A 26842-nucleotide genomic window follows, 5' to 3' on the forward strand; every position below is an offset into this window, starting at 1 on the left:
ATTTAAAAATTTACCGATGTTTTAAGGTTTTCTTTTGATTGTGCAGGAATGGTAGTTGAGCGAAAATTGCAGCTGGTATCACTAGCAATCGAATGATGTGTAAAAATATATAGGTCATCGCTTTGAATTTCGAGATATTTACGATCATTGTAAAAAGTCTCACCTTTTCTGAGGTCATATGTCTAAAGTTTTCATTATAACTTTGGGTAGACAACCCTATTTTTCGTTTTTTTTTTTTCAGTGCATTTTATTTATGGAAGTAGTACCTTTCCACTGGTGAACAAATTTCGAAAATCGGTTGACTAACAACAAAGTTATGACTCGGTAAAGTTGAAGTTCTCAATACCCTATATACTTAGACTCAATATTGTAGATACTTAGACCAACAATTTAGTGTAGTTTGACAGACAATTAGTTGAGAACTGCTCCACTTGGAGCGCTTTGAAAAATGCATGATATAAATCATTCGCTTAGTACAGACAAAACGATTTGAGCTTCAAGTAACTCGCAAATTATAGTATTTTGAAGAATGCGGGAATTTGGGAGTATATCAAACAGAAAAAGTATTAACTCGGACTTAACCCATCAAAATGTAGCTAGTGTGCTTGAATACAAATATCAATTATCAGAATTATGTTCTTATAGAAAACTAAAAGATATAGAGCGGTTTTGTTTGTTGGAAAGTTGTTAGGAATGTTATAGTTTACATTATGAAAACTATGTTAGTTGAGAACTTGCCACAGAATGGCGCTTGTGTGATAACAATTTTACAATACAAAATTTATTATGTGATATCTCTAAAACCTGATGATATAGATTGGCGGTGTTTTCGGAAAGAAAGTAGAGGAGGTAAAAACAGATTAAATAGTGTGAACAGTTGTAAAAATTTTTCTCACTTGGTGACGCTGGTGTGCAATTCTGGGTTGGAAATTCCTGTAATCTTGATTTATTTTGATTTATTAAGATCGTTTTTTCGAGGGTTTACAAACTGGTTAGAAGATTGATAAAAGCTTGTGTGTGATAATTTAAGAGCAGTGTATCTTCCTCAACATTGCTTGGGATATAAAAAAGTATTCGATAATGTGAACAGCAGTTCAATATTCGAAAAAAGGTTGCGTTATTGCGATCATGATGACTTAGAAAGCTATTTCTTGAGAAAATTATATTTGTTTGTTTCGTGATTTATACTAGTTGACGGCAGAGATTTCTTCTACAATGTTTGTGTAGGAATTAATAGCTGTTTGGTCGCGGACAAACTTGGTAAGAAATATGATTACTTTTATGGGATTTCTCAAGTTTAGAAACATGCGGTTTCTATATAGTTTTCTGAATTTTTCGGTTTGCTAAAATAGCTGTTATTCCGGAGGATTCGCAAAATGATGCGAACTCATGTGCTTCCCTCCGTCATAAAATGATTTTGTGTCATGCGATTCTCTAGCAAATCCACTAAGCATACATTTTACGCGACGCTATCGTAATTGTGTTAGTGTGTTTCTGCAGAATTACTTTCTTGCATACATACTACTATATACTAGTTGAGTCGCGTTGAATATAAATATAAATATAGAATATAAAAACAACTACAGTGCAACAGAGAGAACGATAATAGATTCTTTCTTTCGTTTCATTTGCGGTTGTATTAGAGACGTGAAATTGATTCCTATAAATACGTTGTAGCTACCTTTCTAACCATCCAGTAGAAATTAAGCAGATAGGGCATTTTGGGCGTGTGAAAAATATCTGGAACGGGAAAAATCAAATTTTCATTGGTTTTCCTTTACCAATCGTCTGCTACAAAGTTTTTGAATCAATTTACGAACTTCACAAAATTCGAGGATGTAAAATTTATTGAGATTCGTTGAAAAACAGCTGAGCTATGACAGTTCGAAATTATCGTTCCAACTTTTTTCAGGCTTGGTATTTGGAGTTTTAAAAATGTAACTAATCCATGTGCTTTAAAAAATTTGTAGCGTTCGAATCTCCAAGTACACTACCGGAGCAATAAAGATGGCTGGATGACTTGAGAAATTTTCCAAGATTGGGTGCAAAACTGTTTCATTCTCGAGTTAGAACAATTTTGCTTAAATCGCAACATAATAATTGCTTTGATTGCATTCAATCAGTTTTAGTTCAAATTAAGTCATCAACGCTGAAAAATTGCTAGAAAAAACTACTTCCATCTTTTTTTTTTGAGCCTGGTACACAAATCGATGATATTCAGAACGAAAGAATAATTTCTGAAATTAGGGATTTCGGTGAAAAGATGGGTGCTGAACATCTTTCTCGTGAGGAAATTGATGACATCATCGCTGATAAATTGATTACGGCAGAAGAAATTGTCGCTGATGTTACGCAGATACAGATGATATAGACGATATTATTATTCCACAACCAAGCGCTGAAGAAATCAACTTCAAAATTTTGCTACTCAACGAATTGGAGAAATTTTGTTCTTTGGATAACAACATCGAACGACGAGAACAAATGCAACACATCCTTAGATAATCTAATACACAACTAAAGAACTTATTGATTGAATGGAAGAACGATCAGAGTGAACAAATCTAACCACAAATATAACTTACTGTACGATTAATAATTTGAATAATATCTTCATTTTCGACTATTTTTGATACTATTTGTTATTTAAATAAATTCAACCTTCCACAACAATTCCTAAAACTAACATAAGCCAATGAATTTAAATTAATTAATCCTTTCAAAGATCTGGGTAATACTAAATTCCCGCAGAAACAGTTCGATTTTTTTCTCCAATTGATGCGGTCTCAATAGAATGGTTTTGTATGCATCAAAATAATTCGTAAATTCTTTCTATCGCAAACGCTTAACAGTCGTATTCGACCATATCGTTTCCCGCAATGTTATCAAACGGAATTCGACCGTAGAGGATTTGTGAGCCCTGTTGTAAACAAAACTTACAGGGGTTTACATTTAGTATCACAAAGACCTTTAAAACATGTATTGCCTAAAGGCACTATATTGTGAACTGTTTTGCAATTCTTGAAAATGGTACTGTCTTTTTGGCTCTTTATTGTTAACTCGACATCCACTGCGTCGAAGCCATTCAGAATAAACTTCTTCGGTTTGCTTTTCGTTGTTTTCCTTGCAATGATCCCTACAAACTTTCCAGCTATCAGGAGTGTTATAAATTTCTCGATTTTTACTTTTCATCAGTTCACCGAAATATGTCTTTGGTCGTTTACTTAGCAGCTTTTGTTTCAATTTCGAATTGGTTATCCGCACTTGTTACAAAAACTGAATTTGGAGATTTACTGCCTGATAAAGAGTGTGACTATGAAATTTTCGCTCCATTGGGCTTTTCCCTGTTCAATAAAAAGGTTTAATTCAAATAAAAAACAAAATGAAACTATATGAGCACTATATGTCACATTTTAGGTACTTAACATTATATATAATTGTATAAATAATCAAAACATTAAGTATGAAATTCGAGTTTTCACTCTATCAAGTTCCTCAGATTGCAGATGTCGATAGCTTATTCATCTTAATACTTTAGTAAATCTGTCTCTCCTTCATCAACTTATCTAAAAACTGACCGATAAGATCACTCTCATAAACAAGTATGGTATTCAATTACAGAAGATCACATTGTAGATACAATAAGAACTGTTTCATCAATCGTTCAATAGGTATTGGAACCTTAAAACACCTTCTCGAAGAAACCATCTTAATAAGTCAACATGATTCTGAGTTGCAGGAATTTCGAACGCCGAATTGCACACTAGAGTTAGCCATGCGAGAAATTTCAATTACTGTTTACACCATTTGATCTGTTTTGACCTCCGGAACATTCTTTCCGAAAACACCGACACCACCGAAAGTAAAATATTCGTGATATTTCATGTACAAACTGTTTTTCTATTGTGAACATATGAATTATTTCATGCTCTTTTCAAAGCGTCCCTGGCGAAACAGTTCTCAACAAATTATCGGTCAAACTCAAGGGGAGGACGCTTAGAACAATGTGCCAAGTATCTACAATGTGTCAAGTATCTACAACAATGTGCCAAGTATCTACAACAAGTTTGCCGAAGATTGTATAGCTCTATCTGTCGACCGAAGCGATATAATCGTTCACAGCCCCAATCAGTCAAAATCCCATATGCTCTGGGTCCCGTTTATCGCGGATTCGCTTTTCACGCCCCCGGTGTACCGCGTTATACGAGACCCCTCTGTACTTAAAATAATCTAATGACATACTAATAATAATCTTCACAAAATTCGAGGGTGTAAAATTTAACGAATTTGGTCAAGTAACAACTGAGCTATGATAGCTCAAAGTTACCGTTTCAACTTTTTTTGAGGCTTGGGGCTCCGCGTAACTTTTTTAGGCTTGGTATTAGGAGTGTTAAACACGCTACCATCGCGGTTCTAGTATTTATTTCACACTTAATGTCATTTTTGAAAGACAAAATTCAAATTAAAAAAGCAATATTTATGTTTGACGGAGCTGTCTCGCAGTACGAAAACAGAAATATTTTTGCAAGTCTCTGTAAATTTAAATCAATGTATAACATTGATGCTGAGTGGCATTTTTTGCAACTTCTCATGGTAAAGGACCACTCGGGGGTAATTTAAAGCGAATGGCACGACGTGAAAGCTTGGCTAAACTACATGAACACCCAATCACAAATGCAAAACAATTATATGAATGGGCATAGCAGAGACCCCACATTATCAGATCCGAATGGATTCCGAATCAATTCCGAATCGGCGAGAAATTTTCATTCGGAATTTCATGTGGAAATCATAATGAATTCCGAATCAATTCCAACTCCAGTGCAACAACCGATTCCGAATGAATTTCGCCTACAACCGGTTGATTCGGAAATCAGTCGGAATTGAGTGAGAAGATGCGGACTGAATTGTCAATTTGTCTTCTTCTTCTTCTTTCCCGATTTTGCACGTTTTCGTGTTGGCTTTCAGTTTATTTTTAAATGAAAACATTACATAACTGATTATACACATTGAAATCTTCATGTTTTTTGGATATACAGAACTAGTAAATAACCAGTTCTTCTTAGAATTCCAACATACACTGTTGAAATTCGCTGGAAATTAACAATACGGCCTACCTTAGTCAGCATCATCCATTCCTCTAATTGGAGTGTAATGAAATGGCTTAAGTTGCCTAAATTTTACACTAACACATTCATAAAATGAGCGAATATTCAATGACATTTATAATGTCACTGTCAATCAGGTTGATCGAGCAGCCAACTCAGGGAAAATTCTAGCACAGAACCGATCGAGCACTGAAAAATCATGCAGTCGAGTAAGAATTCATTACGCATTCCGTCATTTCGATAATGTGGGACGTCGAGATGCATTCACGACCATGTATTTTTGTTACGTGTCACAAGAAGAATATGAATGGGGTGTGACCGAGTGGAGTAGTGTTTATAAGGATACCAAAATGATTTCATAAGAGCTTTGAAATAAAAATATCAAAAAAATCGAAACCCTCATTTTTTTTAATTTAATTTTTTTGGTTCATTTTGAAATTATTGAAAAAAAATCAATTTTTTTCAGTGTGTTTTTAATGGTCCCCATTGATTCCCTACAACTTCTTCCTGGACGTCATTTTTGTACGATTAACGGTTTCCGAATTACAATGAGAAGAACTTGATCATTTGCATGCACCCGTAAACTGTTTTAACTGTAACTTCTTCATTTTTTCAAAAAGCACGGATGAGATAGGCATCAATTTGTAGGTTTTAATAACAGATTTGAAATAAAAAGTATCAAAAAAGAATTAAAACCCTGATTTTTTTAATTTAGCTTTTTCGGATTATTTTGTAATTATTGAGAAAAAAAGTGTATATTTTTTTTAGAGTGCCCAATCGATTCCCTACAATTTCTTCCTGAACGCCATTTTTGTACAATTAACGGTTTCCGAGCTTCAACGATTTGAAAAAGACAATTTTTATGAAATGCAAAAATACATACGTCCTTTTTAAAAATCAGTCGTGAGTCGGATTGACCTCTCCATCGGTTCAAAACTTATGACTTGCCATACTGAAGCCATGTGCAAAGTTGCATCGAAATCGGAGAAGGTCGATTCTGATTTTGTCACTTTTTCGTCTACTCATTCCTGGAATTGCTCTGGTCCAGATTAGATAGATTATTTTATTCAACGGCATCCACAGATCAGTTGTCGAGTGACAAGGAACGTGAAGACAGAATGAGCGGCCATCGATGAAAAGTTGCTTCGTGAATGTCTAAATGCTAATTCCTTTGAAGGTTGCTAAATTAACTAATTCCTTTGAAGCAGTTCCTTCTAAACTGATCTATAATTGCGATGAAATTAATGTTACTGACAATGAAATGATGTAGCTGGTAACGCGAGAAAACAAAAAATAGAACGCGTGTGATTCCTGGTAGAAGTGTTGCTGAAATTTCGTATGACGAGTCCGCGGAGGAAAATGTAGATGATCCTGAAATGATAGAGGTACCTAGCTATTTGCTATAATGCTATGAGGTGCCTAGCTATTAGCTATAACGCTATGAAGGTAGCTAGCTATTTACTATAATGCTAGGTACTTAGCTATTTGCTATAACGCTATGAAATCTACATTTTTGCTACATCGCACGTTTCTCCAAATGAGGAACCTGAATTACGACCTTCTCCTACTCCTACTTTTACTATCAAGAAAATGAAAAAACTAGACTACATCAAAATTTCCATGATCACTAACTCTTCATTTCCCTTTTAGACGAAAGTTGGTGATTACCTGGTAGTCAAATACGACTACAAAACCTATTTTACGACAAAATTTTTTTACAAAAGTTTGTTGATATTTTTCACAATTTACCTTGAAAACTAAAATTTGTTCCACATTCAGTTACATTATCGTAGTATCATATCAAATCAGCCTTAGATTGTAAGAATCCGTTAAACAATTCACGAAAATATGGATTTTTTTCGACATAGCATAGTATTCTGGCTCGATTTGGTTTTAACTCGGTTCCGTTTTGGCAACAAAATTGTTCGATTGTTACATGATAATCCTAATATTGGAAATTCATCATTATTTTCGAATTCGAAGTGATAACCCATACATCTCTATAACTAAAAAGATTGTCTTCGGATACAATACCTTTGCTTCAACTCTTAAAAGAAATACCGCGGAAAAAATAGTACGAAAATTGTACATTAGATGTACAGTAGATATATCGAACAGCGACTGTTACATGTGCCCATTTACCATAAACTTTGCTGTATACATGTATACAGGGTCCGGCACTCGAAGTGTAACCAATTAAAAAGGCCATAAATTCAGTTTGGAAAATTACTTTTACTTAATTCAAAGTACAAAATGTGAAAAAATAATACAAAATTCAGAATCAATTCACTTTTGCTCGATATGACCACCCTTTTGCCTTGACTATGGTCTCGAGACGGTCAAAAAACGAATCGCAAGCTGCCTGAATGTGACTTGCAGGTGTATTTTGGCCCACTCGCGGACAATAACTTTTTTCAGCGCCTCGAGACTGGTGTATCTTTTAGTTCGGACTTTGCTCTCCAAAATGGCCCAAAGAGAATAATTCATTGGATTCGCATCTGGTGAATTCGAGAGCCATTGTGTGGACGTGATGAAGTTCGGAACGTGGTTTTTCAGCCATTCTTGGTTCACTCGAGCTTTGTGAGACGGTGCCGAGTCCTGCTGAAACGTCCATGGTCTGCCACCGAAATGTTTGTCTGCCCACGGCTTCAAAGCAACCTCCAGAATACTTTCCCGATAATATGTCGCATTTACCTTGACGCCAGGCTCGAAGGTCTGAAGTTGGTTACACTTCGAGGGATGTAGTTGAAAAATTGTTTATAGGAGCGATAAGAGAAAATAACTAGATAAATAACCGTCGTTTCAAATCCCGAGTTGCTACCAAATTCCGGAACGCAATCGATTGGCAACACCGATCTCAACGCGTATTGGACCATCCGTTAAAAATGGTAGCAACAAGCCAACGGGAAGGACTAGTTCATCTAGGACCTAGAAGCAGAACTCGCTCTCTTATCTCGTGGATGCCAACCAGGACAGATCGTTCTTTTCTGTCGAGCGATAAAACAAGTGCCGGGAAAAAGTTAACGGACCGCGTGGTGATTTATTATACGATAAAAAGCATCGGGTTGGCCCAAATAGTCCGTGATGGCCAGATTATCGTATGTTAGTGGCCCCGGGTGAGATTCTCCGGGATATGCGCTATCGGTCGAAGAAATTACGTGCGAGAAAAAACCCACCGAGAAGAATCGATTATCGCAAAGGTCCCTTGGACCAAAGTGAAGACCGAAGCTAAGAAAAAGGGAGAACGGTCTAGTGAAACAGTGTTGATCATGCGGCGGGAATCGACTAGTGTCGCGAGGGGGGCGGCCCGTTTGGCATAAGGTCATTTGGCATAATACCGTTTGGCATAACGCTATTTGGCATAATGGTTATTTGGCATAACAGTTATTTGGCATAATGCCATTTGGCATAATAATAATGGGATTTGCAATATTTTAATCTAATGAAAATTTTCATATGTGTTTCGATCGATTGATGTTGTGCAAGGGAAACTCCAACGAAATATGTGAAACCTTTTTACATAAGCAACTCACTTAGTGCCAGCACAATATTCTGTTCGTCATAGATGATTCAGGTCGAGACGGCCGAAGGCCGCGAGTGCGCCGGCGACCCGCCGTCGGAAGCGCCGGCCACTGCGGGGGGGCAGCGCCCCCGCAGAAATCACCTCTGTCTAGTTGCGGGCGTTTGCCCGGATTACCCAAAGCTAGGAGCAATCTCTCAGTTAAGTCCGAACGAGCGGCAGCGAGGTCGGACACCAGGTCATTAAAAACGATGCGGCGTAGCCGCATTAGACCTTTCAAAATTGCACTAAATTAGAACAATTTCTATTAAGCAGCATGTTCATCTGTTATGCCAAATGACTGTTATGCCAAATGACCATTATGCCAAATAACCATTATGCCAAATGTCGTTATGCCAAACGGTATTATGCCAAACGGCTTTATGCCAAACGTGGTAGCCCCGTCGCGAGTATGGCCGTGTGATATCGAATAAACCCGGTGTGTGTGCTACCCAATTAAGTATATCGCCCCTCTCCCCCTGTCTCCGCGTAGTGCTTGATCGCTCGGGAACCGGGTGAAAATTTTACCTCTCTTTACAACAAATATACCGAAATCAGCAAATCCATTTGTCGAGATTTCGAACAGTGAGTTAGCTTTTACTGAAACTCGGTGAGGCACTTATCATCTAATGTCTCTTTCGATTTGGCAAAGCACCATGTCGCCGTTGCTCGTGAAGCTAGAAAAAAAAATTGGAGGGAGGAAATAGATTTCTATATATCTTGCAAAGATAAGTGAAATAAAAAAACTATCTACAATGCATATACACTGAAGTCTTTTTTTATGCGAATTTACGTACCGCATAAAAAAAACCGCATAAAAAAAACCGCATAACTCTGAAAATTCGCATAAAAAAAACCGCATAACTCTGAAAATTCGCATAAAAAAAACCGCATAACTCTGAAACTTCGCATAAAAAAAGACCGCAGAAGGGCAAACCGCATAACTCTGAAAATTCGCATAAAAAAAACCGCGTAACTCTGAAACTTCGCATAAAAAAAACCGCATAACTCTGAAAATTCGCATAAAAAAAGTCGCGTAAAAAAAACCGCATAAAAAAAGACCGCATAAAAAAAGACCTCAGTGTATACTTATAAATATCTGCTTATGTATGCTAGATGCTATGCTAGATTAAAATTAACATAAATAAAACACCCTCTTTCTTCCACCATAGTTTTTATGGTATTTATTTTATACAATAAAGAAGAGCAATTCTCAATTCAATTTCTACTGGCTAACTAGCAATAATTCATAGCTCACAAATTTAGGATTGTCGAGATTCTCAGTAATTATACATTTTGCTGAGACGATTACCGAACACTCAGCTGTGCAAGTCTCGGCATTTTTTTGCCGAGACTCAGTACTAGAATTTAAGTGTGCAGAATCAGGATCCAGGATCAGAGTTCTACTCCGAAGTTTAGTTAAAATGTTGGCCCAGAAAGCAGGTCCAAAGTGTACGTGAAGAATTCAGACCCAAAATTCAGATCCAAAGTAATGTTCAGAATTGAGATCCAGAATTCATTTAAAAAATCCAAGTGCAATTTCATAATTCATGTCCGAAATCCAGTTCCAGAATTCATTCTCTAAATACATTTCCAGAATCCAAGTACTGGTGTAAAATCTAAGATTTGTGTTCAAAACTCAGCTTCTGTGTTCATGTCCAGAATCCAGATCTATAATACCTTTCCAGAACTCAGGTCTCAATTATAGATCCAGAAATTAGATGCAGAAACCAGGTCCTGAATTAAAGCTCTGAACCCAGGTCCAGAATTCATTACCAGACGCTAGAAACAGAATTCAGGTCTAAACTTCAGTTCCTGATCCAGAATTGATTTACAGAATCCTACTCTGGAATAAAGAGCTGAAATTCATGTCCAAAATTCAGATACAGATTACAGTCCTACAAGTTTGGTTCAGAACTCCCAATTCAAGTCCAGAAATCGGATGCAGAATCTAGGTCCTGAATAAAATCTCAGATCTATGGTCCAGAATTCATTCCCAGAACCAGAATACAGCTCCAGCATACAAATTTATAATTCAGATATATAATAAAATTCTATAATTCTAGTGCAGAATCTTAAATTCAGGTCCAGAATGCAGGAGTAAGTCGAAAATTCAATATTAGGGCTCAGGTTCATAATTCAAGTCCAGAAATCGGATGCAGAATCTAGGTCCTGAATAAAATCTCAGATCTAAGGTCCAGAATTCATTCCCAGAACCAGAATACAGCATACAAATTTATAATTTAGATATAGAATAAAATTCTATAATTCTAGTGCAGAATCTCAAATTCAGGTCTAGAATCCAAGTCCAGAATGCAGGAGTAAATCGAAAATTCAGTATTAGGGCTCAGATTCATAATTCATTTCCAGAATTCAGCTTTCCATTCGGGATTTCTGATGTAACACTCAAAAGAGCTACAGTAAGAGTATTTACTAAAATTGAAAATTTTACTTGAGATAACCTTACAGGAAATTGTCCGGAACTTGATGAAGAGCGTGATGATCAAACGTTCGAAGATTCGTGAAGGTATAATTTAAATTTCATCCGGTTTTCATTAAGCTCAAGTTTAACCTCGTACAATAAAAGATCAATTTTTAGTTTGAATAAAATATCGTTTTTTATTATAATTTGAAAGAAAAATTTGTGGATAGCTTATTTTCGATACACTCCTTAGGGCTCAAGTTCATAATTCAAGTCCAGAAATCGGATGCAGAATCTAGGTCCTGAATAAAATCTCAGATCTAAGGTCCAGAATTCATTCCCAGAACCAGAATACAGCTCCAGCATACAAATTTATAATTCAGATATAGAATAAAATTCTATAATTCTAGTGCAGAATCTCAAATTCAGGTCCAGAATCCAAGTCCAGAATGCAGGAGTAAGTCGAAAATTCAATATTAGGGCTCAGGTTCATAATTCATTTCCGGAATTCAGCTTTCCATTCGGGATTTCTGATGTAACACTCAAAAGAGCTACAGTAAGAGTATTTACTAAAATTGAAAATTTTACTTGAGATAACCTTACAGGAAAATGAAATAATGTGTGTTCGTCTTTATGGTGTTTGTTAAAAAATTGGAGGGGGCGATTATTTTTGAGTTCGCCTCGGGCGCCAGAAATGTTCACTACGGCTCTGCTCATTTGTACTAAACCAAGGAGGACGCTTCAGAAACATTTTCAGAATTTTATTCTGAATCTTTGAAAGCTTTTTCTTTCTGGTGGAACAACAAGCATGGCTGATCGGAGAATCTGTTTACAAATTAATAATTTGTTCTTCAGGCAGAGCTAAGAATTATAGTTTATAAGAGAATATAAACATTTAATATATTTATTACACTTTGCCTGGATTCCTTCAATGTGATCCCTGAAATTGATTTTTTTTTTAATACGTTAAACCTAAGTATTTTACTTGATCGCACTATGTCAATTCAATTTGATAATGTGATTTTTGTTTGGTTTAAGAAAAGTAGCTGTTGGCATATGAGAAAAGATAATTAATTGCGTTTTTGCGGCATTTGGTTTAATTTTCATTTTTGACAGATAATCACTGAAAATATTTAAACTTCTTTTTAGGCGACTGCAGATTACTCTTAGATTTCTACCTGTGGCTAACAGACTTGTGTCGTCACAGAATATCGATTTCTGACAACCAACGGGTAGATTTGGAAGATCAGAAGTGAAAAAATTATACAAGATTGGAGCTACCATCGTACCCTGCGGAAAACCTGCTCGTACGGGTAGCAATTCAGATTTATAATTCTGATAACTAATCTGAAGAGTACGAACAGTTAAATAATTTTGAATCATTTTGATCAAATAATTAGAAAACTGGAAATCAGACATTTTTGCTATTAAACCTTTGTACCAAACACTGTCGAATGCTTTTTCTATGTCTAGACGAGCAACTCCAGTGGATAACCCAGAAGATTTAGATGTTAGATACTCTTACAAGTTCATGAGTAGTTGAATGTTCATGACGAAACCCAAACAGCTCTGGTAAAAAAATTGAATTCTCATTTATATGAGACATCCTTCTCAACAAGTTTTTTTTTTAAGTTTACTGATAGGTGAAAGTTAACTAATTGGTCGATAACTTGATGTTTCTGCTGTATATGAATTTTATATTAGATGATAATTTTCAAGATTAAATCAATTGGAATGAGAGCACCAGGATATGAGGGCATCTGACGAAAATGTTAAATTGTGTATATGGCATTGTAATGAATTATGTTATAGTACATTATATTATATTGTAATGTTTTGTTTATTATATTATATTATACTCTATTATATTATATTATTTTGTATTCAGTGGCGTATCTGAGGGGAGGCGAAGGGAGCATTCGCCCCGGGGGCAACAATTTTGGGGGCGGCAAAGTAATCCTTTTGACCTTTTTTTTGCTCGCCCAAGTTCCGCCATAGGACAGGACCAGACAACTGGCTTCTTTTTCCAGCAAAATATTTCTCATCTTATTCCGGTTGCTCCCTGCTGTAAATAATAAATGCCTCGCGATCACTGTTGCCAGTAGAGATAATTATTCTGTCTGTAAACTTTCTCCCCTTATAATATGCGATTATTTATCATTTGAAAACACTTAGACAAATGTTATATCGGTCAAAAATATAGCTCTGGATTCATTTCGATCAGATGTACACACTTAAAACCATTTCTTGAGCTCGGCATAATAAAATGCCGAAACTGATCAGCAACACGTAAATTTGCTGATAGCTCAGTAATCAATAGGCATGTTTCTGAACTTCGTTAAATGCATTCACTGATATTTCGGTAAAATGCTTCACTTTGCCGAAATTTGGCATGATTGCTTGCTGAATTTATCAGTAAACAACAGATATGCCGACATCAGCAGAGACGTTTGCCGAGATTTCGGAATATGCGCTAGCCGAGATTCAGCACGACAGCTGTCATTTATTGCCGCGTTACATTTTCGCTTCGCATTGTGCGATTATTTTCTAATGAAATTCTCGAGTGAAAAAATGGATAATCTTCGAAGAAGCATGGAACCACTTGCAAGTAAAAATATTGAATAAATATAGTGACATGTTTCGCTTTATAAAAAGCGACTTTATCAGAGCACTCCCGATTATAAGGGAAAAACACCCAACACGGGGCTCAAAGCGTCCTTGAGACAAAACTTTGGGGGATATGCGAAAAAATAACCCAATGCATGGAATAATTCAATAGATCAAAGTAAGTTTATTTTTTGAACAATACCGTATATGCATCATTAAATATTGAACAATTTTGTAAGTCAAAAATCAATATATATATTTTTATTTTCATATTTCCAGCTCGACTCAAGGTGGCCGCATCTGGAAACGCCGCTTTTTTATGCTACATGATTTCAGGTAGAGGCTTTAAGCACTACTGGCAACAAATTTGTAAGCCTCCTTTAAGTGTTAATAAAATGAATTTTTGATCCTGAATGGCGTGTTTATAATGTTGAGAAATTTCAAACAAAATTAATTCACTAGATTTTTAATTACTGATGATTCGGTCATTTATTTTTTTTCATTTTTTCGTTTTATTGGATTGCCGAATATTCAGTGAACGTTTCACTGAGCAAACAGTAAATCTTATGCTGACGATTTCGGCAATATTTGACGTTTGTCAAATTTGAGGGTGCCGAGACGCTCAGTAATTTTATTTTTGCCGAGAGGGTTGCTGATTACTCGGCTGTGCGAATCTCGGCATTTTTTTGCCGAGACTCAACTAAAAAATTTAAGTGTGTATGTTTTGAAGAAAACGTTTAGTTGAAAAAGCTTAATAAAATTTTTCTAAAACACTCAATTTTGGGTAATTAATATTTGAAGCTTTATTAACTAAAGTATTCAACATATTCTATTTGAGAAAAAATAATAACATACAGAAGTATCCAAAGATTCGGTGCTATTCTCAACCAACATAATCAATATTCTCGTCCATATCATACTTCGTGATTTCAGGCTTTCTCTTTGTATCATCCAGTGATTGTTAAATGTACTCGTATACTTTCCGCATTGACAGGACTTAAAAACAAATTGAACTTAAATCCTATTGAAATTAATAATTTTGAAAAGATGACCCGAAAAATAAAATATCCAATATCAAGCTACATTGTTACCGACGATACTGACAACACTTTTTCTACCACCCTGCAGTAATATTGATTTCAACAACTTGTACTTGCTAATGTCAATTTCAACCAATCACGAGCTGGTCCGAAATTGGTCCTAAAAGTGGATTAACAATTGTCAGGTCCTGTCCTAGGTTCCGCTCAGCTTTCCGGAGATGAAGTTTAACTTTGTTTTTTGTTTTGCTCACTAAACCAAAACCAACGATGGGGGCGCAAATCACTTATTTTGCCACGGGTGCCAAATTTCCTCGGTACGCCACTGTTTGTATTCACGGAAAGAAATCCGTTACTGCTGTTATGATTAGAAAATCATGAAACCAATCATTTTAACTTATCATGAAATCATGAGCAATAACTCTTCTCCCATGAAAATTAATTATGGTTCGAAAATGCGTTACTTGAAGAATGCATTTCTTTCAAAGCTCGTAACTCTAATTTTCTACCCGGATATCACTTTGAATCCTCTGCCTCAAGTGATGTGATAGATTAATAGATTAATGGTAAAGCAAAGAGCAGACATTGAAAAGCAAGACCTACTAAAAATGTCTACTTTATCCTGAAGCATGTTATTTAATAATCGTGTTGTTTTACCCACCGGCTGATGGAGAATTAAACATAACATAAAAATAAAGATAATGAACCGAAAATTAACATCATAAGAGACTAAGCACGGCTTCTCATCTGACAAACATCAATGTTAAATTTTGTTCGAATGTATTCGTACATATTTGATGTGATCGTTGTTGCTAGAATAATATTCGATTGTGAATTTGGAACACCATCTAACGAAAATCATAAAAATATTTTGTTCAACTTTTTTGATTAATTTGTTTCATAGATATAACAATATTACAAGCTGTATTGAAGCACCTAAACATTATGAATAAGACTATTTTTTGCAAGAATTCGACATAGAGTTTCTTTTTAAGATGTTTAATTCACTCGTGTTTTTTCATGCTGTTCGTTTAGGTTTTTAAATTCTGAAACACAAAATCAAAACTGAAGTAATGAACGCAAGTAAACACGTTATCTCTTGCGTCGTCGTTTTTCAAAAACAGAATATTTTCACTTTAAAAGAAGTTCATCGAAATCAGTCCGAATGGATCATGATCCGAGAAATTTTAATCATGGTATATTATCATAACATGAATATATTATTTTTCCTAAATCATGACTCGTTTTGCTCATTTCTAGCATCGGAATTTTGCCCGTGTTATATTATTTTTATATATATTTCATTAAATTATATCATATCATATTATATTGGATTATATCACAATATAATATCTCAGCCGTTCTTTTATATAAATACACCGTTTGAATACTAAAAACGAAGCAGTAAATTCGTATTCACCGAGTAGAAGTATGTCAGTTTCATTTGCATTCGTGCCATCCAGCTATGTCTTTGACATTACTCATCGCCTTTTTTGCGTTTATTTACACGATTTTGCGTCTTAGTGCAAAACCATCCACCTAACCAAAAGTTCGGATAGAAGGGACTGATTTGGCTTAAGCAGCTCTCAAAGTTCATCAATAGCATTCTAAGCAGCCCATTTTTAAAGTAATTATCCATACTTGAAAGTTCGCGCGACGCAACCGAACGAACTTCTAAGCTGCTTCTAGAATACATTGTTCAGCTTCTATGCAGCGAAAATGTTCACGCGGAACTTGTTCTGTACTTTCAAGTTGTCAAAAGTACCACGCGCACTCTTAAGCAGCGAGAAAGTTCACGCGGAACTTGTTCTGTACTTCGAACTGTAAAAAATTGCCACGTGTTTTCTTAAGCAGCTAGAAAGTTTACGCGGAACTTGATCTGTACTTTCAAGTTCTCAAAAGTTCCGCGTGTACTTTTAAGCAGCAAGAAAGTGGATTTTTTAAGTAATTGTGGAACTTCTGGTTGCTTGGGCTACAATTTTTTTTGCATATATCGGTTATTCTGAAAGTAGTGTTCAAACACTGCGAAATGTAACTTTCATCGAAATCTCAAAGGTGAATGGACCCATTTACACAAACTGAGATACAAATTAATGGTTCAGATTACGTAACCCAGATGTTGGCCCACGCATTTCATCAACATACAAAATTACTCCTATACATCGTTGTGAAACAAATATCTATTGATTTCATGGTGAACTAGTGGTTTGTTTGTTTTTTAAAGTGTAATGTAAGTAAGTTTCTGAGTGTAGTGAAAGTTGTTTTCGAGTAAATAGAAACCAGCTGATCTGCGGTAAGTTTAGACTGGCCCCTTAAGCTTACCAATTGATATAACTAAATCGCTACAAATTCACGTGATAGCTGAACAATGCAATCAATGAATTTTGCTCAGCATGTTGAACACTTACTGGAACTTGTGGAAAAATTACGTTCTATGACCAACGTAGCTGTGGCTGTCATTCACTTGTTTATTAAAAACTGTTTATTTTTCATCGATTCCTACATTTCATTTACATTGTACAGTTAGTAGTGGTATATTAAAAACGAATAGCAACCGCAAATTTTTCACTTTAAAACTGCTTGACAGAAATTCTTCAATATCAACAAAAATACTTGACACCAATTGTTAAATTCGATTAGCAAAAGCATATTAACTTCTAGTCCATTCGATTTCATCATTAAGACTAAAAACATGGCGATGTTGAAAATGGATTTTATTTTAATATTTATATTATAAAAACTAAAACCTGTTGTTGAGTCATAACATGAAGGCTATTTATGATTGTTGAATTGACCAAATTTGAATAAAGCTAGTCAGACGTATTGCAAAAAAATGTTACATTCAAACTAAAAACACTATTCAAATCATGAACAATTGGATCCACCAAACAATTCGTACCTTTACTATTGAAAGCTTTTTACAAACGGTATTCTATTAAACCATTCTTAGTAAGCGATGCAATGTAGCATTCTCTAATATAATTGCTATATTGTTACACATGTTAGGGAAGGGCTGCTAATGAACCACGTAGACCGAACTAGAATTGTGTCTAAATGATGTAGAATTGCTGGAAACCCCTACTTTCCTACTTTTTTTACTGATCGTGCGACTGATCAAGCGAGTTTATATTGCGCTTCTGATATTTAATATAGTTGTTCGGGAATGAAAGTTGTTAAAAAAGTTACACGCGCAGGTATACAGAGTGTGCTTAGTTGTTCGCAATACCGTTTTATTTCATGTTACATTTCCAAAAAAAATTCTTTATTTTAGCTCCGGACAAAGTCTCAAATATCACGAATAACATTATAGGGCTATTGTACCAGTAGTCATCTCATTATTAGAGTCGCATTGTTATTTTGCCGATTAATCTTTTTATTGAGTTATCAATTAAGAGCGTGAAATTGCTCTCTTGAACCACTGTGCGGTGACTGGTTCGTCTCTGATCATACAGAAATGTAATAGAAGAGAAACAATAAATATTTAATTTAAAAAAGTACGGGTGTGTAATGTCAGAGACATAACTGGATGTCGTAAATCCGAATAAAACTGATACGCTTTCTTTTACTTCGAATTCGAATTGGTAGTTGATCGATTGTGTGAATTGAGCAACTTTCCCCTTTTTCACTACTAGAATTTTGAACGATGCGCCTAGACTAAATTACAAATTAGTTACATTAAACATTTTGAAACGCAATTAAATATAATGAAATAACTAGATAGTTCTTTATAATAAAAATGGACCGTATAGAGTACAGTAAAGTAAAATTTCGCAAAATTCTTAGGGAGTATTATTATGGTTCTAAAAAGAACCGATTTGAAGAATTCTGGAATTAGGAACTGGACCTGAGTTCAAGAACTAAATTCAGAACTTAGAACAGACTTAGAATTCAGTTGGATTTTAGTTCTCGAACTACAATTTCGAAACTGAAATCAGTTCCGGAATCTTTTTCCAGAATCCATATATTCCGGAACTAAAATCTGAAACTTGAAGACGACTTCTCGCTACGACTACCGAAAAGCAAGTGAGAACTGCTCTCATTATTGACGACCGCTGCTCTCCCGACGATTGAAGTCCAAATGAATGCACGACCTAAGCGTTTGAGGCTTTATACCACGCAAAAGGTCTGCTTTCATTGCCGACTGCTCCACCTGACGACTGTAGTCCAAATGAGAGGTGCGACCTGAGCGTTTGAGGTTTTTAACCACGCAGAAGGTGCACTCTCCGAAGCTGCTGGTCCCACGACGACTGCTTGCATCCAACGCACAAGAAGAAATGATCGAATTTCGCATTTTTTTTGTTCTTTTTTTTGCATAAATATCTGTTTATTAATCCTATTTTTTGTGTATTACATCAACATTTTACAGTACAAGTGTTTTGACCCTTTGGCCTTTCATCTTTATTGTTCATACGATTCGTTATTAATAATAGGTGTTTTAGTTGCTCTTGTTTTACATACTAATGTTTAATCATAATATTTATTTTAATTATTAATAAAATATCTACCTACTTATAACTATCCCTAACCTAATACGTACAAATTTTGAATTATTTGTATTTCAGAGATTGAGCACCTCTCTTCAAATTTCGTGCAGTATTGTTCGAATTTTTGTTCTAGTATATCCAGTGAGGCCATCTCATGTACTTCACTGGTCCTTGTCCAAGGGGGTAGATTTAGAATCATCTTTAAGATCTTACTTTGAATGCGCTGAAGCCTAACTTTGTGTGTTCGTGCACAGCCCCGCCAAACAGGGACTGCGTATTCAATTGCGGGGTAGATGATTTGTTTATAGACAGCCATCTGGTTCTTCAGGCACAGTTTAGATGTTCTACAAATCAGCGGATACAGAGACCTAATGAGTATGCTGCATTTTTGAACGATTTTGTCAACATGTGACCTGAATATCAGATGTCTGTCAAAGGTGAGTCCTAGATAGATAACTTCGTCGGACCATTGAATGACCTCATCACCGAATCGTAATCGGCCTTCGTCTGATGGAACAAGTTTTGGAGATCTTGAATGCGGAAACAAGATGACCTGAGCATTGATCACAATTTTCCAGCTTGTAAAATGTTCAGTTAGAGCGTCCAGACCTGTCTGTAGTTTATTCTTCAGAGCATTAATGACATGACCTTTGTAAAGAATGGCAGTATCATCAGGAAATTGTGACCGAACACCACCACCCGGAAGAGGTGGGATGTCTGATGTAAAAATGTTGTATAGAATGGGACCTAGGATACTTCCTTGGGGTACACCAGCAGGAATAGTAAATCTTTCTGAAAGTGCATTATTCAGAGAAACCTGGAAAGCTCTATCTGCAAGATAATTTTTGATAATTTTAATAAGATACATGGGAAAATTAAACCGATGCAGTTTAAACACCAGGCCATCGTGCCACACATTATCGAATGCCTTTTCAATATCCAATATTGCCATGGCAGTCGTTTTGGACACTGATTTGTTTTGCTGGATGACGTTGTTAACCCTTGTGAGTTGGTGGATCTTCCTTTCCGGAACCCAAACTGTTCTTTCAATAATGTATCCTGTTCATCTGCGAAAGCAAGAAATCACATTTGTATTGACTTTTCAAACAGTTTGGATAGGGCAGAGAGTAAGCTGATGGGCCGATAGCTCTTGGAAAGGGAAGAATTTTTCCCCGGTTTCAAAACTGGGATAACTTTAGCTAACTTCAACTTTGAAGGGAAGCTCCCAGCACCTGTTAAAAATTTTAGCTAAGAAGACAAATGAGCGAATACTCAAATGTTTCAGCTCAATGTTGAATGTGTTGTCGAAACCGGGGGCCTTCATATTTTTGGATTTTTTCACAATAGCCATCAGCTCATTCGCAGTGACTCTACTTTCCTCAGGAATCAAGCTGTCTGATTGGTCAACCTCAGCTACGCTATCAGCAACGGCTCTTTCATGTGGACTAACAATGTTGAGTCGTAAATTGTGAGAACACACAAACTGCTGGCCTAGCGCATTTGCCTTCTCTACTGGTGTGATTAAAGGTATTCCTTCAGCTGCGTCCTTCAGCTGCGTCCTGGGGTTGCAGCAAAGGAGGAATAGGCTTCGATTTTTTCTTAAGCACCTTCGTTAAGGACCAGAAGGGCTTTGAATGTGGGAGAATTTCTCGAAGCTTTTGCTGGAAGTTCCTGTTGCGAAGCTCAGTTATCCTTTCTTGGATTATCCTAGTTAAGTTGTTATAAGAAGTCTTCTTATCTAGAATGCCAGTTCGTTGATACTGCCTCCGGTAGACATTTCGAAGTCGGATGAGTTTCTTGGTGACACTGTCGATTTGAAGAGAGGAACTCGGCATATGTTGTACTGGAACCGTCTTATCACGAGCGACTGTGATTGAATGCTGGATGAATGATAGGGCCGCATCGATTTCCATCGGGGAATCTAGTTGCAAATCGATATTAATAAGTTGGTCGGCGATTTGTTGAAATTGGACCCAGTCGGTGCGATAATAGTTCCTCCGAGGTCGAATAGGCACTGTTTCTGGTGAAGATCCCAACGTCAATATTACTGGAAAGTTATCAGAAGAGAGCTCGTTGAAGACAACCGGAGAGCTGTCTATAGCGATGTTGCTGATGAATATATTTAAAAAGGAATGAACTCCCGATCTGGAAAGTCGCGTTGGTTGATCCGGAGCGAGGATGTTGTATTGTCCAGCTTCGTAATCTTCGGCAAGTACGAATCCGTTTCGATTCTGTCTTTTGTTTCCCCACAGCTCATGCCGTGCGTTCAGGTCCCCAGCAATGATGAATTTGTTCTGTCGTCGAGTGAGCATAGCCAGATCTCGCTTCAATGATGCACACGTACCATCTCGAAGATTTGTTTGTTTGGGACAGTATGCTGCAATGATGATGATGGGTCCCATCGTCGTTGTAATCTCAATTCCGATGGCTTCTATAAGTTGCAATTTAAAGGCTGACAGAAGCCTGTGCTGAATGGATCGTTTAACGGCAATGGCAACTCATCCTCCTCTGGTAGTTGTCCTGTCGAGCCTGTGAATCCTGTAATTGGAAATAAAAATAGAAATTTCAAGTTTAAGATGAGTTTCAGTTAAAATAGCAATATCGGCATTCTTCTCTTGAAGAAAGTCGGACAATTCAGCAGCTTTGCTCCTGAGTGAGCAAGCATTTCAATTTACTATAACCAACTCATTATATTGCATATTCGATGATAAATTTGCCTAAGGCGTTGATTTGATCCAACCGCGTTCTGCAGTTTCGTAGTTTTGTTGTCATTGTTTCAAAAATGACGATTAGTTGTTCAGCAGAGAATAAATCACCAGAGTCATCCTTTGCTTGTGGTTGATTATTGCCTCATCCAGGAGGGATTTTTGAGGAAGATTCTTTTTGTGATCCAGTGGCTGAATCTTTTGGATTGCTGCGAGGAAGTGGCGGCAAATTCGGAATATCCCTTTTCGGTGGGAGCCGTGGGAAATTAATTTCATCCTTCTGTGGAACATTCTTGCGTGTTGATTGTTTACGGGACGCCTGTTGTCGAATTTTTGTGAATTCAGCACGTTTGGGACACGATTTGCTAGTAGATAGATGGTCGCCATCACAGTTCACACATTTTACAGCGATGTCATCTAGTAGGCAATCGTTTGTATTGTGTGGTTCGGCACATTTCCCGCACCGACTTTTCATGTGGCAATTCCTCGCTCCATGGCAGTAGTTCAAACAGTTCGTGCACTGTGTGACATCGCGATGTACCGGTTTATACTTTCGCCATTCGATGATTATGTGAAATAATGATTTAATCGTTTTTAGTTGACTCATGGTGATGGAGCCCTTCTCCAGATGAATCAGGTACAGTTGATCTCTAAACTTTTTGTCCGCATTATGTCGTTTCATTTTAAACACCATCACAGGCTTTAGTCCAGCCTCCGACAGTGTCTGCTTTAGTTTGGCTTCCATCATGTCAGGTAGTCCTCGATGTACAACCTTCGTAGGTTTGTTGGCGGCAATATCGTGTGTGAAGTATTCCGCTTTTGTCTGCTTCAGATAACATTCCACTCCTTTGTAGTGGTTCAAAGCCGGAACAGTTATTTTGTAGCCTTAAGTACATAAACGGATTGTTGCCTGTAGTCCTTTGCTGATCAGTGTGTTGAAATCCGAGCGTCCTACGACACGACCAGACACTCCGAACGAAAATCGTAATAAAAAGTGATTGCTGGCGATTTACCACAAGTTACCATAACATGAAGTGACCCCTTGTTAATTATAGAAATAATCTTTGTAAACAACACTGTTCTGGTTGCTACGAACCAAGAAACCACATGCACATAAACAAATAAATCGTTTTTCTATTAGAGGTTTGCAAAAATATTGGAAAACTAATATTATTACTATTATTTTTAGATATTTACGAGAGGAAACGATATCATAATGAAATTAACGTAGGTAGATGATGTCCATCTATGAATTAAACGCACATTGGACATGAAAAACAAACAGCAAGAAGAAAATTTTTGACCCTTATAAGTACTCTTTAAAATAATGGCCTAGGTTTTGTACTCAATTTCTAAACTGTTCCAGGGATGTTCCCAGACGTGCAAATACTCCACAAACGCTTAAATCGAACTTAGCAATCAACAGTTAATATATATTATTTATTACTTGGTTGCTTGTATATTTAAATTTGTTCCACGGATGTCCTTAGTCGTACAAGAACTTCAGTGAAAAAAGGTCTTGAAATCTATTGGAGCAATCCGCAGCTTATATTCATGTAGTTCATAGTCTTGGTTTAAATAATAATCCGAGTTACATACGCAATACTCTTTCATATCTGTGATTGCATTCAGAGATTTTGAACGATGAACGAGATTATCTATATATTGCACAACGCTAAGCCTAAAACAGTATTACTACAATCCGAAATGCCACAATCACAATGACAAGCTGTGACACTCATTCAACGATATTGTTCGCGGGTTTGTGATCTCCAGTAGAAGAGAAATCGAAGCCATATATTTAACTGAGGCGATTTTTTCGTCTCTTAAAGCAGTAAATACTTGTACCATTATGCCACTTAGAATTTTAAAAGAAGAAGCCTTCGCAGCGAAGAGAATAGATTTTTTTATTTATATTTTTCAACTGACCGAAACGTAACCAAGGTTACTGGTAATTGTTGTTCTAAGAACAACAATCTACCAATCTGTGTTGCCAGTTTCAACATATTTTCAAGTGGTTTCGTTTTGACATTACCACACGGAACGACCGAAATTAGCTCTGCGCCTAATTCGTATTACTGTTTTTGAATTAGTTGATTTTAATAACAAAATTTCCAAAATAACTATAAAATTAGTTAAAATTTAAAATTTACTGTGCTGAAAAAAACTCTTATTTTTAGAGAATGTGTTTAGTTGGCGAATATTCTGGACACAAACCAGCAATATTTCAATCCAACACGAAATTCTCATTGACAACTAATTTCGTTATTAAAATCAGAAACATTGATTCTATTTATCTATCACCGTCATTACTGAAGGACAGCAGTGTCAAAGCAAAACAATCCATTAAAAAGCTACTGTCCCTTTTAGCTTTTTAATGGATTGTTTTGCTTTGACACTGCTGTCCTTCAGTAATGACGGTGATAGATAAATAGAATCAATCTTGTTGAAACTGCTCGCAAATTGTTTAGATGTTTTTCGCATGTGTTGCGATATATCCCTATATAAATTTCTAAACCGATATGTAAAAATGACGTAAACTGTTAGTGGAAAGTGTATTTATTCAGAATTTGTGCGCAGTTGAAGCGATTGTGGGTAATAATGTTTTTACGCGAAACAGTGAAGTGAGTTTCGAATGTTGCACTCTAATTGTACACGTCAAATGATGTTTTCTGTATCTTCTCATTCCGGGCTACGCCGTCCGGTGTACTACTTGTATTCGGTTTTTGTTTTCCGAGTGCTCAAAGTTTTCAGTGAGAGAGTCGATTTCGCGAAGTCGAATGAAGAAAACAGCGATTTAGAAGTAAAATTTTTCAAAAAGAAGTGTATGTTTCGCTTATGTCTTTTTCTCCAATACAACATCGTATTTATACCTGCAAATATAGAAAAGATAACCGCGACTGAAATTTTTTTCGGTAGTAGTGTGCCATCTAGTGGCTAGTAGTCATTACGGTGTTAACGAGCGCCATATAGCTGCTAATTGCAGAAACCAATTCAACCACTTATGTTGGTTGAAAACAACGTTTTATTTCTCTAATTCAACTAAAAAATTAGTTGAATGGATATGAAGCGTGCCTTAGCTAAGAAATGACAGCACGTTTAATTGGTGAATTCAACTAAAAAAAATAGCCATTTCAACAAATATTTTATTATTATTAAGAGAATTAGAATTAAAAATCTAAATTAGCAAAAGTAAGATTTTTTTAGTTGTCTCAAAAAATAACTAACTAAAATCAGAAAATCAACTAATTTTTTCGCCAAAATGCTAATTTCGGTCTTTCCGTGCAGTTACTGAGGGGTAGTTAAATTTGCGATACAGTTTTGATAGTCGAGTGGCAGGTCGTGTCGTCGATTACACCCTTCTGAATGCCATAAATTAATCCCATACAGCATTTTTATACTTCCTTTCACTGAAATATTCAAATCCAAATTGAAATAATCTACAACAAAATTCTGTATTTATTCTATTTATAACCATAATTGTATACCCAGAGAATTAAGCAAAATTTTACTTTACTATATTCTATACGACCCATTTTTCAATCAGTTGTAGTGTTTGTAGTAGAACTTTCTGCCGAATTGCTATATAAAATGCATAGAACTGACTCAGAAGAAAACAAAAAAGATGAAAGGCCAAAGGGTCAAAACACTTGTACTGTAAAATGTTGATGTAATACACAAAACTAAGATTAATAAACAGATATTTATGCAAAAAAAAAATGACTCAGAAGACATTCATTTCGAATTTGGCAGTTGTAATCAACGTGGCACGATCGAGGCATCTCTAAGCAACATACAACGCTTGCTACCGCAAGCGGAAGAAGCACGCGGAAAGACCGAAATTAGCTCTGCGCCTAATTCGTTTTACTGTTTTTGAATTAGTTGATTTTAGCAACAAAATTTCCAAAATAACTATGAAATTAGTTAAAATTGAGAATTCACTTTGCTGAAAAAAACTTTTATTTTTAGATAATGTGTTTAGTTGGCCTGGACACAAACCAGTAAAATTTCAATCCAACATGAAATTCTCATTGACAACTAATTTTGTAATTAAAATCAAAAAAATTGACTCTATTTATCTGTCACTATCATTGCTGAAAGAAAGCACAAAGATAGCAAAAATGAAATTGGTTTTATTAACAAGTTTATTAGCTAGAAACACATGAGAAGTGTCAAAGCAAACCAATCCATTAAAAAGCTAAAAAGGACAGTCTTTTGAAACCGCTTGCAAATTGTTTTGATGTTTTTCGCATGTGTTACGATGTATCCATATATAAATTTCTAAACCGATATGTGAAAATCACGTGAACTCTTAGTGGAAAGTGTATTTATTCAGAATTTGTGCGCAATTGAAGCGATTGTGTCAAATGATGTTTTTTGTATCTTCCAACCTTCTGGGCTACGCCGTCCGGTGTATTACTTGTATTCGGTTTTTGTTTTCCGAGTGCTCAAAGTTTTCAGTGAGTGAGTCGATTTCGCGAAGTCGAATGAAGAAAACAGCGATTTAGAAGAAAAATTTTCGCAATAAAGTTTTTGTTTCGTTTATGTCTTTTTCTCCAATACAACATGGTATTTATACCTACCAATATAGAAAAGACAACCGCGACTGAAATTTCTTTCGGTAGTAGTGTGCCATCTAGTGGCTAGTAGTTATTACGGTGTTAACTTTTATTCGGTGAGAGTGCGCTATATAGCTGCAAATTTCAGAAGCCAATTCAACTATTTATGTTGGTTGAAAACAACGTTTTATTTCTCTAAAATCAGAAAATCAACTAATTTTTTCGCCAAAATGCTGATTTCGGTCTTTCCGTGCAGGAGACTACAACGGAACACATATTAGTATCGCACCCACAAACAACAGGTCAGCCGGAAATAGATGACGGAAGTCAGCGGTATCCATCGGAAGTCAACCGTATTCAT

At 36.1% G+C, this 26842-nt stretch overlaps 1 protein-coding gene across 2 annotated transcripts in view; it reads right to left on the minus strand.

Moving 5' to 3' along the window:
- The window catches only part of LOC131430077 (phenoloxidase-activating factor 2-like), a 79281-nt gene that overhangs the window by 48516 nt on the left and 3923 nt on the right, over positions 1–26842 (minus strand). The window contains exon 1 of one of the 2 annotated variants that reach the window (XM_058594724.1): positions 17142–17279. The exons of the other annotated variant lie outside the window; for it this stretch is intronic. Coding sequence (XP_058450707.1) covers positions 17142–17193 — 52 coding nt within the window. The 5' untranslated portion in view covers positions 17194–17279. Of the gene's footprint in view, positions 1–17141; positions 17280–26842 lie in introns of those variants that run through there. 2 annotated transcript variants of the gene reach the window in all.

The sequence above is a fragment of the Malaya genurostris genome, chromosome 2 (assembly GCF_030247185.1).
Source record: "Malaya genurostris strain Urasoe2022 chromosome 2, Malgen_1.1, whole genome shotgun sequence".
Taxonomy (NCBI): Eukaryota; Metazoa; Arthropoda; class Insecta; order Diptera; family Culicidae; genus Malaya; species Malaya genurostris.